This window comes from Pseudorca crassidens, chromosome 3, assembly GCF_039906515.1.
Source record: "Pseudorca crassidens isolate mPseCra1 chromosome 3, mPseCra1.hap1, whole genome shotgun sequence".
In the NCBI taxonomy this organism is placed as follows: domain Eukaryota; kingdom Metazoa; phylum Chordata; class Mammalia; order Artiodactyla; family Delphinidae; genus Pseudorca; species Pseudorca crassidens.
Window position 1 is genome coordinate 55,816,068 of NC_090298.1, and position 13,583 is coordinate 55,829,650.

The 13,583-nt window shown below is 42.3% G+C and overlaps 1 protein-coding gene across 4 annotated transcripts in view; it reads left to right on the top strand.

Annotated features, from left to right (window-relative positions):
* The first annotated feature begins 5,061 nt into the window (after positions 1-5,061).
* OCLN (occludin) overlaps positions 5,062-13,583 on the top strand; it is a 47,744-nt gene continuing 39,222 nt past the window's right edge. The window contains exons 1-2 of one of the 4 annotated variants that reach the window (XM_067730917.1): positions 5,062-5,232; positions 13,068-13,184. In XM_067730917.1, coding sequence (XP_067587018.1) covers positions 13,135-13,184 — 50 coding nt within the window. In that variant the 5' untranslated portion in view covers positions 5,062-5,232; positions 13,068-13,134. Of the gene's footprint in view, positions 5,233-5,357; positions 5,494-13,067; positions 13,185-13,583 lie in introns of those variants that run through there. The other 3 variants (XM_067730915.1, XM_067730916.1, XM_067730919.1) reach the window with 3 other exon arrangements.

Sequence of the window (13,583 nt, forward strand, 5' to 3'; positions counted from 1 at the left end):
GTATTTGGTTAATGTTTACTTTTTCCTCTTTCCTTTTTTGAGCTGAATATTCAGGAAGGCCAGTTCCTCAAAAGGCCTCGTAAGGCCAATTTTCCACTGCAGTAGATGACTGATGCAGTTTAAAGCACAAAAAATCAGCCCCAAATCTCTTTCTCTGCATCATCCATATAATTACGGAAATATTCTGTCCAGATCCAGATCAAGACCCTCCCTCTCCCTCTTCAGATGATGATCTCTACTTACTCTGATCCTATAAAGTGATTTTCTGTTAGTAATTGAGGAATATTACTCACAAAACAAAACACCTAGATATGAGTATCCAACCACCTTTTAAGAATGTCCCTAAACTCTATTCATTTAAATAAAATTTTTAGTATAAAATATAAAATTCCTACCAGAAAGTGTATAAAGCATATGTGTACAGTTTAATAACTTGTTGTAAGGCTCACAGCCGTGTAACCTGCACACAGGTGAAGAAACAGATTATTGCCAGCACCTCAAGAGCATCCCCACTTCTGTATTCCCATCTTTACCCTCTCTTTTCTCCTACAGATAACCACTCTCTTGACTTTTATAACAATTCCTTTGCTTTCCTTTGTTGCTTTGCCACTTACGTATGAATCCCCAAATGATGCAGTTTAGTTTTGCCTGTTTTTGAACTTTATATAAATGGAATCATACTGTATTGGCAGGGGGGACTCCTTTATTTTGTTCAGTTTTATGTTTGAAAGATTCACCCTGTTTGGGGGAGTAGCTCTAATTGGTTCATTCATATCCATAACACTGAGTTGTACTCAATAATTTTTTTTAGGATTATTTTTTTCTACAGATGCACTATGAACTCTTTTTATGGGTAGTTTTTTTGGAAAGTTTGGGTGTTTTCAAAGACAAAAAGTGATGCTAAAGTATAGTAAAACTGTTAAGAACATTAGTTCTGGAGGTAGATGACATGTGTTTGAGTCCTGACTCCACAACTTAGCAGAAATCTTGAGTAAATGATCAAAACTTTCTGAGTTTTTAGTTTTTCAAAAATGGGGGAAATAATAACACATCATAAAATTGTTATAAAGAAAAACAGAAGTTCATAAAGCACATAGTACAGTGCCTGGCACACGGACACAGATATCCTGAGTAAATGATGGTGGTTACTATTATTATTATTCCACTTGTTGAATTTCCAGTTCAAGAACTGTCTCTTCCAGAAGGATCTTGCTTAATACACAGGAATTGAGGAGGTAGAGCTTTAGTCACCAAGTGTCATTATCCTCTCAGAAATTGCCTTCCTGGTGACTACCCCATAAATTCCTCCATAAATCTGTCCAAGGAAACTGTGCTGTGTGGACTGACAGCCTCCCACCTTATGAATGGGTGAGGAACCTAGAGCCCTCAGTGACTCCGAACTGAGTTGCCCTTGAACAAACACCAGTTGTTGCATTCATCCACTAAGCAGGTGAGGCAGAGTAGAAATATTCTAATCCCCCATCTTTTCTCTTCTAAGACTGAGTACTAGGGAGTTCCCTGGTGGTCTAGTGGTTAGGATTCAGCACTTTCACAGTCATGGCCCAGGTTCAATCCCTTATCAGGGAACTGAGATCCCACAAGCTGAGTGGTGTGGCCAAATAAATAAATTTTGTTTAAAAAAAAAAATAAGACCGCATACTAGAGATGTAACCCTTGACACGCTATTAAGAATGTACTGCTTTCACAGTGGCAGCATGTTACCTGAGAGATGCACACAATTCCACAGGCATGTCGGATTCAGGAGTCAGGGTTATATTCATTCACTCATTCAACAAATATTTATAGAATAACTGTGTAACATGACAGGGACTGTTTCAGGTAGCTAGGATACAGCAGTGATTTATTAAAAGTATCAAGACTTGGGCTTCCCTGGTGGCGCAGTGGTTGAGAGTCCGCCTGCCGATGCAGGGGACGGGGGTTTGTGCCCCGGTCCGGGAAGATCCCACATGCCGCCGAGCGGCTGGGCCCGTGGGCCATGGCCACTGAGCCTGCGCGTCCGGAGCCTGTGCTCCGCAACGGGAGAGGCCACAGCAGTGAGAGGCCCGCGTACCGCAAAAAAAAAAAAATCTCAGGTAAAAGTATCAAGACTTGTTTTCTTACCCAGCATTTGGTTTATCTTGGTGAATGGTCCACATGCCTCCCAGCAATCTTATAAAGTGAATTACTTATTATCATCCCAAATTTACAGCGGAGAAAAATGAAGCTTATGCACTTAGCTTCCCTTCCTGCTAATAAGTGGCAACACTGAGTTGTTGGTTTTTTTTAAACTCTTAACACTGAGATTTTGAACCCAAATTTCTGACACGATAATCTGAGCTCTTAACTTTCTCCTTTACATATGAAAAGGAATAAAAGAATTGTTTTTTTAATCTTATTCATTTTACTGCAAGTACAGTCAACAAATTTCTAATCATGGGTCCTCTGAGAATAATATTTACTTTGTTTCTGAGTCATGAGGATTTTCACCAAATAATGTTCATTAGTGGATAATAGTGGTTAATACTACAATGAGTTGCCAAGAAGGAATATTTGACTAATTAAAATTTTGTTACAATTTATGATTATGTAACGTGATTACATTCAGCATTGCATCATTTACCACCTAACAAATTTCATTTTGCTACTGATGTGTTTAGGTTTTAAGGCTGAATTTTCTTTCTGAACATTTTCAACTACTACCTAATAGGCACACTGTTAGATAATAGTTAAAAGAATACAGTTTTTAGATTTTTTAATGTTATGAGTATTGTTTGGAAAATTAATCTGAATGGAACAAAAATGGTATACAACATTCCAATAGAAATTTAGTTTAGTTTTAAGTTAAACATATTAAATTGCCATTTTGTAGTTTAAAATGATCAACTATTACCAATTTCATATAGTTCAAGTTCAAAAAATCCTACTATTCCATACGCCTGAATGCAGCAGTAACTAGAGTGTAATCTTTGCCAGGAAAGGGATTTTGGGGTTTTGTGCACTATATTGTGCTCATGGTAGGCACTTAGAAAATGGTTGTTGAATGAATGAATTAGGAAAGCAAATAAAACATAGTAACTAACCTTCCATCCTAACATCTCTTTGGGTTTAGGTTTAAAATGGGAATAAGAAAAATAACATGATATGAATGTCAGTCTCTTCAAATGATAAAAAGTTTAAATACTTAATTTACCTGAGAGAATTGAAAACATAATTTCACACAAAAACTTGTACATGAAGGTTTATAGCAGCATTATTCATAATAACCAAAAAGTGGAAATAACCCAAATGTCCATCAACTGATGAAGGTTTAAATAAAATGTGGTATATCCATGCAATGGAATATTATTGAGTCATAAAAAGGAATGATTTACCGGTAGGAACTATAACATGAATGAAACTTGAAAACATTATGCTAAGTGAAAGAATCCAGACACAAAAGGTCACATATTATATTAACAGTTAGTATAAAATGTCCAGAATGGGCAAATCAAGAGAGACAGAAAGTAGATCAGTGGATGCCAGGGTTTAGAGGCAAGAGGAAATGAAGAGAGACTCCTAATAGACTTTTTCAGTGATGCAAATGTTCTGGAATTAGTGGTGATAATTGTACAGCCTTGTGAATATACTAAAACCCACTGAATTATATACACACTTTAAAATTAAGGGCAAATTTTACAGTATATGAAATGTATTTCAATTTCTGAAAAGTGGGGAAAAAAACTTAAGTTCTCCTCTTCAGAACAAGTCAAAAGTACACTATAAAATAATAGACATGTGTTTATAAATGTAAGAGTATTAGGAAATGTTCCCTTGTTTAATTATAAACCAAGTGGAATGTTTGGAGATTTCAGTAATCTGACAGGGAACTTAAGAGGATTAACCTGACTTCCCCAGTGTTAACAATACCAATTTAAACTGCATCATTCAAAACCTACATAGTCATATTAAAGTAATTGCAGCAATGACTTCCACAAAGAAAACCAATTAGATTAACTACTCATTAAGGCTGTCATCATTTTAAATATATTTATATAATGGTTTTACTTCCTTAAGTGTTGAATTGTGCCTTGAGATCTAATGTATGGCAAAGTCACATCTCTAACCACTTAATTAGAGGTTGAGAAGTGGGTGGGATTGGACTGAATGTAGCAATGCTGACATTCCAGATTGGAACACAAAGCGAAGCAGGATTTAAGAAACCTAAATTCTAGCCTTCAGTATGCAGACACTTAAATAGCAAGAACTAAAACTGTCCCATTCAGCCGTGCAATTTTTTTAATATTGAAATACAACATATAGATAAGTGTACACATCGTTAAGTGTAGACTATGAGTTTCCCTAAATTGAACACTCCTTTGGAAACAGCCTCCAGATCAAGAAGTAGAGCATAGCACACAGAACTAGGGCTTTTTTTTTCTTTTTCCTTAAGCCTCAGAGAATATTCAAATAGTTTAAATCCCCTCAAGGGCAGACTCTCAGTCATGCCATAGTTAAATTTGGGGAGGAAGGGCAGAGGACCCTGAAATGGTAATAACGTATATCTTAGTATACACTGAATTTTGATGGCACATTTACCGACCCCAGTATCTGCAATACGTCACCTTCACTGAACCACCGAGTAATGGTCTTTTTCTGGATCCAGAGATTCAGAAACAGTTCCTAAATTTACGCATGAGTTTTGAAAATCTCCCACATCTAGATGCTTCTTTCCAACAAAACTTTAACCAAATTTTTGGAGCAGGAAAGTTTTGTGTCAGGTCGTGCTTTTCCTGCCAAAGTTTTGAGCACCCTTGAACACTCGTCAGGAGGAACGGTCCCCTCCAGACCTCACACGCCAAACACTCCGCAGTTCTACCCGAAGCCCGCGGATCTCCGAGCGCTCCCTAGAGTGGTCCAGGACCACCCTCCACCCTCGGGGAGCCCAAGCCTCTACCCCACGCCACCCCTCTGGTCTCCGTCCCTGCCCACCCGGGCAGAAACGCCGCGCTGTTCCTTTAAGGCCGGGAGCAGCAAGGGTGTGCGGGGAAAGGCCGGTTCCTCCCGCCTCCTTCTACACCGCTCCCTTCCCTCTCCCATCCGAGTTTCAGGTGAATGGGTCACTGACGGAGGAGGCCGCCACACCACGCCTTCTCGCTAGCGTCCACCTCTCCGCTTCTCCGTCCTCTGGCGGAGGCGGCGGGACTCCGGGGAGAACTAGCCAGATCGCCGAGGAGCCCGAGCCGGGTGCAGCAGGTGGGGCTCGCCGGCGCGGCTCGCCGGCGCGTGGCCACGAACCTCCCGCCCCCGGGCCCGGGGTTGGTGCGCATGCCCGGGGGCAGGACGGCGGGGTGGGTGGGGGTGGGGAGGAGGAGGAGGTAGAGGAGGAGGGCTGGGTCCCCTGCGGAGTCCCGGCTGAGAGCTGGCGGTCTGCACGTCGTCAGGTGCGCCCTCCAGGTGAGCGCGCTCCTGGGCTCCCGCCGTCCTTGGTGGGTTGGGCCCGGCTGCAGTGAGGAGGTGAGAGCTGGGCACGGCGCCTGGGTCGCACGGGGGGACCAAGGCCCCCCGGTCTTGTAGGGAAGGCGCAGGGGGAGGACGCCCAGCGCTGGTTTCGGTGGCGGTTTCGCTCCTGGGCTGGGACTCGCAGGAACCGGAGAGGCACGGGGCGGCGGAGAGAGCCGCGCCGGGCGAACTTGGAGGCTGCCTCCCAGGGGCGAGGGGCCGCTTGGAGCCGCCCGTCAGCTCCTTCGGCGGAAACGCTTAAAGCCACCAGTGTCTAGGCGGCGTGGGCAACTTCTCGCTTTCCTGGGGGCCGGCGGGAGGTTGGTGAACAACTAGAATCCTGCGCCCAGCTCTCCGGGCTGCGGTTCTGGGAGGTCCTCGGGGAGAGGGCCCTGAGCTTGAAAGCTGGAGCAAGGGGGCAGCTCGCTGGCCGGGGCGGGGCGGCTCGGACTCCGAGGGGAGCCTGCTGTTCTCCGCCCCCATCCCACTCGCTTTGGGTGTCCCTGGAGGAGAGGGGGTGGCCGGGTTTAATCAATGCAGTATTCCTGGAGACCTGGGGTGGGCCGATCGGCTGTTTTCAACCCCCTTGGTGGGAGCTGTGTGAGCCCGCGTCGATTTATGCTGGGGGGCGGGGATTTAATTTCGAATGAAGCTGTACTTCGAGGGAAGCCGCTCACGCATGGGATTCTCACCCGTGACCTAAAGGCCGCCGCCAGACAGGCGGACCTGCCTCGGGGCAGTCCCTGCTCGGCCAGCGCGGGCGCGCACCGTCCGGGGTGCTCCTGGGCGCTGCGGGGGCGCACGGCCGCCGGGACCTGCTCTCGGCCAGGCCGCCGGGTCTTGAGACCCCGGGAAGGGCAGGCCCCGCGCGCAGCCGACATGTTGCCTGCGTTGGAGGAAGTGTGCGGGGCAGGTGGGATGAGGGGCCAAAATGGCCTCTGCACCTTACGGCTGGGAGAGCAAGCCCAAGCCCCTCGTGTCCCAGGTGAAGCAGCTGAGCCGGAGGAGAGGCACGGCATCCTCGGGCCGGCCCTGGGGCTGGCCGGGCAACCTACCCACCTGGGAAATGACTCAGGGCGGGGAGGAGGCAGCATTCCAGGTTAGTGTGTGGCCCTCACGCACAACAGGTGTATTATTGGGATCCCAGGAAAAGAGAATCCCTTCCCATTAAGGCACTTGTGTTTTTTGTGATTGAAAACTGGTTCTTTCCAGACAGAGGTGGATTTCTCAAACTGTGTATTCCCTAGTGTAGCAGTGTTTCCTTTTGCACTGTACGTATTGAATCTTTATTTTCTCTTCCTGGTGTTTTAAAATAGACATTTTAAAAGGTGGCGCCACAGTAATTGATAACTCCTCGGACAAAGCAGCAGCCTTTTTTTTTTTTGTAGTTCTGCATTTATTTGATTATTAGGCACCTTCTTTGTTAGAGTATGGCGGGGAGGAGAGCGAGATTTCCACAACTTCCAGGCAATTCAGGGAAACGATGAGCATTGCCTCCTATGTGTAAGGCACTGTGCTAAAAGCCTGTTGTGCTTTATATCATGTAATCACCCCAGCATTTCTAAAAGCTAGATCTTATTAAAACTCCATTTTAAAAGCGAGTAAACACCGGGTAGGGGAAACATGTTACAAATGGGCTGGCTTGAAAACTACTTCAGCTAATCAGGAAAGGTATATCATTAAAGCCACAGTCCAGCGTGAGAACCAGATTTGGGGAGTTTTTCTGGAATTCTCTACCTTTGACTAGTCCTTATGGCCTCATATAAGTGTTCCCCATCTTGCTTGATGTAAAGGTAAAACTCTTCCTGTTTTCTTCTAAAGATAATGCTGTAGTTATTGCCCTTTCAAAATGATAGAAGATTGCTTTCAACCACATAAAGTAACTGGTATGTCTTTCACCTTCCCAGGAACCTCCCAGAGGGAAGTTTTCTTTAGTTGCATTTCAAGGCTTACTTGATTAGAATTTTAGTGGGCTTTTTTCATCCACATTACTATTTATGGAACTATTGGAGTAAAAAGACCATTGTTACACCTTTCCACAAAATCTGCCTCCAGGGTTGCAGCTGTTCTGTACCTTCAGGCTTTCCAGTCTTGAATGTGGTATGAATCATCTGGGGATCTTATTAAAATACAGATTCTGATTCATAGGTCAAAGGTGGAGCCTGGAATTCTGCCTTTCTAATAAGTTCCCAGGTGATGCCTGTACAGTTGTGAGTCTGACCCTTTTTTCTCCCTTTCCCTCACACTGTAAGCACTTAACTACTTTTGTTGAACTTAACTTGAAGGATTGTATTTCCTGGGTGTTAGTTACGTGAAGAGCTTCAAGGTATTCACTGCTGGATTGAAATCCCAACTCTAATTTGGGCTGTTGATTTTATAAATCAAATATTGATTGAGCATCCCTTTGTATCAGGGACTGGATCTAGGGATCAGGAATAAGAGTGATGATCAAGACAGACATTTAAGTGCTTGGGAAGCTGGTATTCCTTTTGGGGTGGAGATGGTAGCAGTTTAAAAGAAAGAAAGAAAGAAAGAATTAGAAGGGAAATTTGCTCTGAAAATAAATTGGTTTGGTGGATGGAATGAGTAACCGGGAGGACATCTCTGAGGAGGTGACATTTGAGCTGCGACCTGATCGGGAGGTTCCTGCCATGTAAAGATCTGGGCGTTCTAAACAGGAAACCCTCAAGATCAAGGCCCTCCTTGGATTGATGCCTTTATTCTAGGCAATGATTCTCAAAATATATGGCGTGGTTAAAAATCATCTGGAGAGCTAATTTAAAATGTGGTTTCTGACTCAGAGCTAGTCCATTTCAAAATCTGCCTAATTTCAAAATCTAAATAGAATCATTTAATATAAACATAAACAACTTCTTAAAAGCAAATTAATGAAAGGCATGTGATCAAAAAGGAACAGACGGCCCTTAAATATAATAGTGTTTATTTTTACTTGTTGACAGTTTGCTTTATTTATTTATTTATGGCTGTGTTGGGTCTTTGTTTCTGTGTGAGGGCTTTCTCTAGCTGTGGCAAGGGGGGGCCACTCTTCATCGCGGTGCGCGGGCCTCTCACTATCACCGCCTCTCTTATTGCGGAGCACAGGCTCCAGATGCACAGGCTCAGTAATTGTGGCTCACGTGCCCAGTTGCTCTGCGGCATGTGGGATCTTCCCAGACCAGGGCTCGAACCCGTGTCCCCTGCATTGGCAGGTAGATTCTCAGCCACTGCTTCACCAGGGAAGCCCGACAGTTTGCTTTAAAGAATACTTTTGAAGCATAGCATTTTCAGACTTTCCTTTTTAAAAAATATTTATTTATTTATTTTTATTTGGTTGCGTCGGGTCTTAGTTGCAGACAGCAGGCTTCTCAGCTGCGTCACACGGACTCCTTAGTTGCGGCATGCAAATTCTTAGTTGCTGCACACATGTGGGATCTAGTTCCCTGACCAGGGATCGAACCCGGGCCCCCTGCATTGGGAGTGTGAAGTCTCATACACTGTGCCACCACGAAGTCCCAGGCTTTCCTTTTTTATCTTAACTTAGTTTTCTAAGATTTTTTTGTCCAGTAAATATTTTCAAAGAGAGAACTTTTTATACTTTAACATCAACTTAACATATTCAGTAAGGGTCAACTGCTTCCCTTTTGGCCCTGACCCTGAGTCAGCTGTTTGACTTATGTCCCTATCATTCTTACGACACAGTTTCTGCGAAGGTTCTGTGAAGGTGACCAGTGAGCCCCTTCAGCCAGATCCTGTGGCCTTTCACTTCTAATTTTTTCCTTCATTCAGCATATACTTATTGACCAGATATTGTTAATGTTGCCGTGCTGGGCATTGGGCAGCGTTCTTGGTCCTCTCTTTCCTATTGCCTTACCTTAAAACCCAGTCACAGGCTGCCTTGAAAGATACCTTAGAAGTCCTTCAGTCCACTTCTCCCCACCCCCTGCAAATACCAAACAAGCTTGGCATAAATGGCATGAGGTCAGATTGTTATTTGTTATTTTAGGAGGGTGTGTGGAGAGACTTCCTAACACTGAGATGAGATCTGACCCTCTGCAGTGTTTTTATTTTTTTAAAGGAACCATTTCTAGGACTACAAAGACAGCTCTATAGCTATTTGAAGACTGCCATAGTGGTCTTTTTTTTTTTTTTTTTTTCGGTACGCAGGCCTGTCACTGTTGTGGCCTCTCCCGTTGTGGAGCACAGGCTCCGGGCACGCAGGCTCAGCGGCCATGGCTCACGGGCCTAGCCACTCCGTGGCATGTGGGATCCTCCTGGACCGGGACACGAAGCCGTGTCCCCTGCATCGGCAGGCGGACTCTCAACCACTGCGCCACCAGAGAAGCCCCATAGTGGTCCTTCTAATGTTGAGTTATCCAGGCCAAACATTTCCTGTTTTTCCAGTCATTTGTCCTAGAACATGGTTTTTCTAGATCTTTAACAATCTAAGTCTACCTCCTGGAGAGGCATCTAGTTGGAACATGATGTTCAGATTTCACGGTTCTGCAGGGGTTTGTTTCTTTTTTTTTTTTATTTTATTATTTTTTTATAGATTTGTTTCTTTTTAATAACTGTATCATTCCTAGATCTAAGCACTAACTCTGTAAATACTGGATAAGTTTGGGATAGCTTGTTAACTTTTGTTGAAATTCTGATCAAGGAAATACACTTATAAAAATGAACAGTTATTAAGCCAGATTTCCGTTATCTAGTACTTATACTATTAGTTTTTAAAAATTGAATTTTACATATTTAAAATCATTTATCCTGCCACCAGTATTTGAAAATGGATACAATATACCTAAGTGCCTAAACACTGAAATTTCTCACCTTCAGAATAATCACCTTGCTGTAAATGCTTTTTGCTCATCTTCTTTAATACATTATCTTACCTATTTATCCCAGTCCAGAGGTCAGGATTATCCCCCTCTTTGGCACAGGAGGGTAGCGATGCTCACAGAAGAGAAGAATTTGTCCCCTCAGATTGTGAGTTTTTAACTAGGTTTGTTTTAGCCCATCATTTTAGCCTTACAGAGACCTTGATCAGTGTCGATGTACTTGTAGCCAGTAGGTTACCTGTCCTTTCCAGTGTCTTGTCAGCTGCAAATCTGGATACACTTGTCCATTTTGTCTGTGGTCACGACTTGATACCTCCCTCCAGGTGGACATAAATGGTTCATTCATTCATCCTAATTAACTTCCATTATTCAGCCCCGTAGGAATCTGCCTACCCACACTCTGTTACACAAGGACGTGTCCAGAATTCTCAGGATTCTCTCTGTATTCCCCTCATCTACCAGTCTGGTAACCTTCTCAAAAAAGAAAATGAAGTTGATTTGGCATGACTTGTTCTTTTTTTTTTTTAAGATTTATTTTTATTTATTTATTTAGGCTGCTCCAGGTCTTAGTTGCCGCATATGGGATCTTTTTTTTTTTTTTTTTTTAGTTGTGGCATGCGTGTGGGATCTAGTTTCCCGACCAGGGGTTGAACCCAGGCCCCCTGCTTTGGGAGTGCGGAGTCTTACCCTCTGGACTACCAGGGAAGTCCTGGCTTGTTCTTAATTAATTTTCTGAAATTATTTGCTTCACAATTTAAAATCTCTGCTCTTAGGGGAGACATGACAAACTCCAGGAAATAGACGTTTGGAAAGGGATTTTGTTGGCTGGATTTTCGACAAAACAAAACCTCAGCCTGAGTCTGGATTAATTTAGGATTTTTAGGAACTACCGTTGAGCCTGGAATTTTTGGCATAGTTTTGAATGAGTGAGACCTAGTTATAGAAGAAGTAAGATTCCTCTGAGGTCAGTGTGTCAGTATTTGACATTCAGCTTCAGAAATAGGGTTCCATATTGAATAGTGTTTAGATTCAGTTTTCCTTAATGCTCTTTTTCTGAACATCAGTTAAGAAGACACTTAATCTGGACTTTACTCTTTCATAGCACTGTAATATTTTGGCCTAAATCGCTCGTCTGTATGTGTGTTTGGGTGCTAGTTACAGGGCTGTATACACTTAGATTTGTGCACTTTTCTGTATGTTATACTTCAATAAAGCAGTTTTTAGAAATAAAAGAATGAAGAGAAGTTGTCTTTCCTCACTGTGTTTGGAAAATTATTCTAGTTGTGTTGGCATTACTAACATTTAATATATTTCCATCTTTGAGGTTTCACCTAGATACAATATTTTATTCTGAGAAATTATACTATTCGTTTTTAAAAATTGAGCTTTACGTATTTAAAATGATTTATCCTGCCACCAGTATTTGAAAATGGATACAATATACCTAAGTGCCTAAACACTGAAATTTCTCACCTTCAGAGTAATCACCTTGCTGTAAATGCTTTTTGCTCATCTTCTTTAATACATTATCTTACCTATTTATCCCAGTCCAGAGGTCAGGATTATCCCCCTCTTTGGCACAAATTTTCTTTGAGAAATTTGTAATTGACTATTCTTAAGGATGTGGAGGGTAGTTGCTGTTGATTTGAAAGAACAAAGTTTAAAGGGTTTGAATTGATTTACTGTTGCAAACCTAGTAATGTATGATTACACAACCCTTATTTGAAAAGGAAAAAATATTAGACACTTTAATATACTCAGGTTATAGATCTTTCTCATGTCCTTCCCACCATCCACCCCCAAGCTTCTGGCTCTTTCTTGCTAAGTCTTCCCTGTTATCTCCAAACTGCACTTAATGGTGTAGTTCAGCCCTTAAATAATGCCTGTCGTAGATGTTGTTTTCTTTGTGCGTGACCTTCGGGAGAACTTGGTCTCATACTTAACTTCCACAGGCTCCTATGGTACAGCGTAGGCATTTAATAAATACTTGTTGATTGAGTGAAATTGCCTCTCAGATGTTCAGGGATTTTTGTTCTGAGGAATCTTAGAAGAAAATTATTCCGCTTTTCTCTTAGTGAAGAGGACTCTTTACTACAGTGTGTGTTTGATGTTTTTCCTTTTTTGAAAATTACATTCCATTTTGAAGACTTGGAAAAGGAGATAAGGGGAAAATGTCCATAATCGTACTATTTACAGATGCTTTTTGTAACCCTTTTTAATGATAAAAGCATACTTTTAAACCAGATTATGCTTTAGTTAACATTGAAGGGCTGGTATATGCTGGACACAGCTATGTGTGCCCTTCCATATGCATTCTCATTTTATATGAACTTGGAAAAGTAATATGAGACAGAAGAAATGTATTTAAGAAATTTTATCTTTTATACATCTATAATTGTGTTCTTTGAAGTGACTATTTTAAAAAATACCACTTTTGCCTATGCTGTAAAAACCTTTGTGAAATTTTCATTATCGCAACTTTAAATTTCAAGTTTCAACAATATTCATATGGCAGTGATGTGCAGAGCATGATGCTAGGTGCCCTGAGGACTACCAGGCCAAATGAGTCCTACGCTCAATGATTTCTTGTGCTCAAAGAATTAATGGTCCAATGTGTAAAAATGACAGTGGAAAGGACAAGAGAAATAACCAAGGAGTGAGAGGTTACTTGAGATCGATATCATTAGTTTTCTTAGTGATGCAAGGAGACTATGAGCTCAGCAGTAATGTCATTGCCCTACTTATGTTGCTTAGATTGGCTTATCTTGGGAGCTGCGGGGCATTGCTCATCCTGAAGATCAGGTGACCACTGACATCAGCCATGTCATCCAGACCTTTTGAAAGTCCACCTCCTTACAGACCTGATGAATTGTAAGTAAATACGTAAGTCTTTTTCTTTGACCGAGACTCGCAGCTTGTAGGATTTGAGTTCCCTGACCAGGGATTGAACCCAGGCCTTCTGCAGTGAGAGCATGGAGTCCTAACCACTGGACCACCAGGGAATTCCCCTTTTCTTTTTTTTTAAAGTCTATTACATGTTTAAAAAAAAAAGGTGTAGTTGAAACTTTCATCTGTTATGTGTTTGCTATAAAATAAAACAGTAGAATAGAATAGAATAGAATAAAATAAAACTGTTATGTGTTTGGTTGATTTGTAAAATCAAATTGAACCAAAGGGTATGTGGTGAAGAGTGAGTTTCCCTCTTACCTATAACTTCCAGGATGACAGTTTTTTTCTGCAGTGGGAGCTATTATCACTTGATTTGTGTGT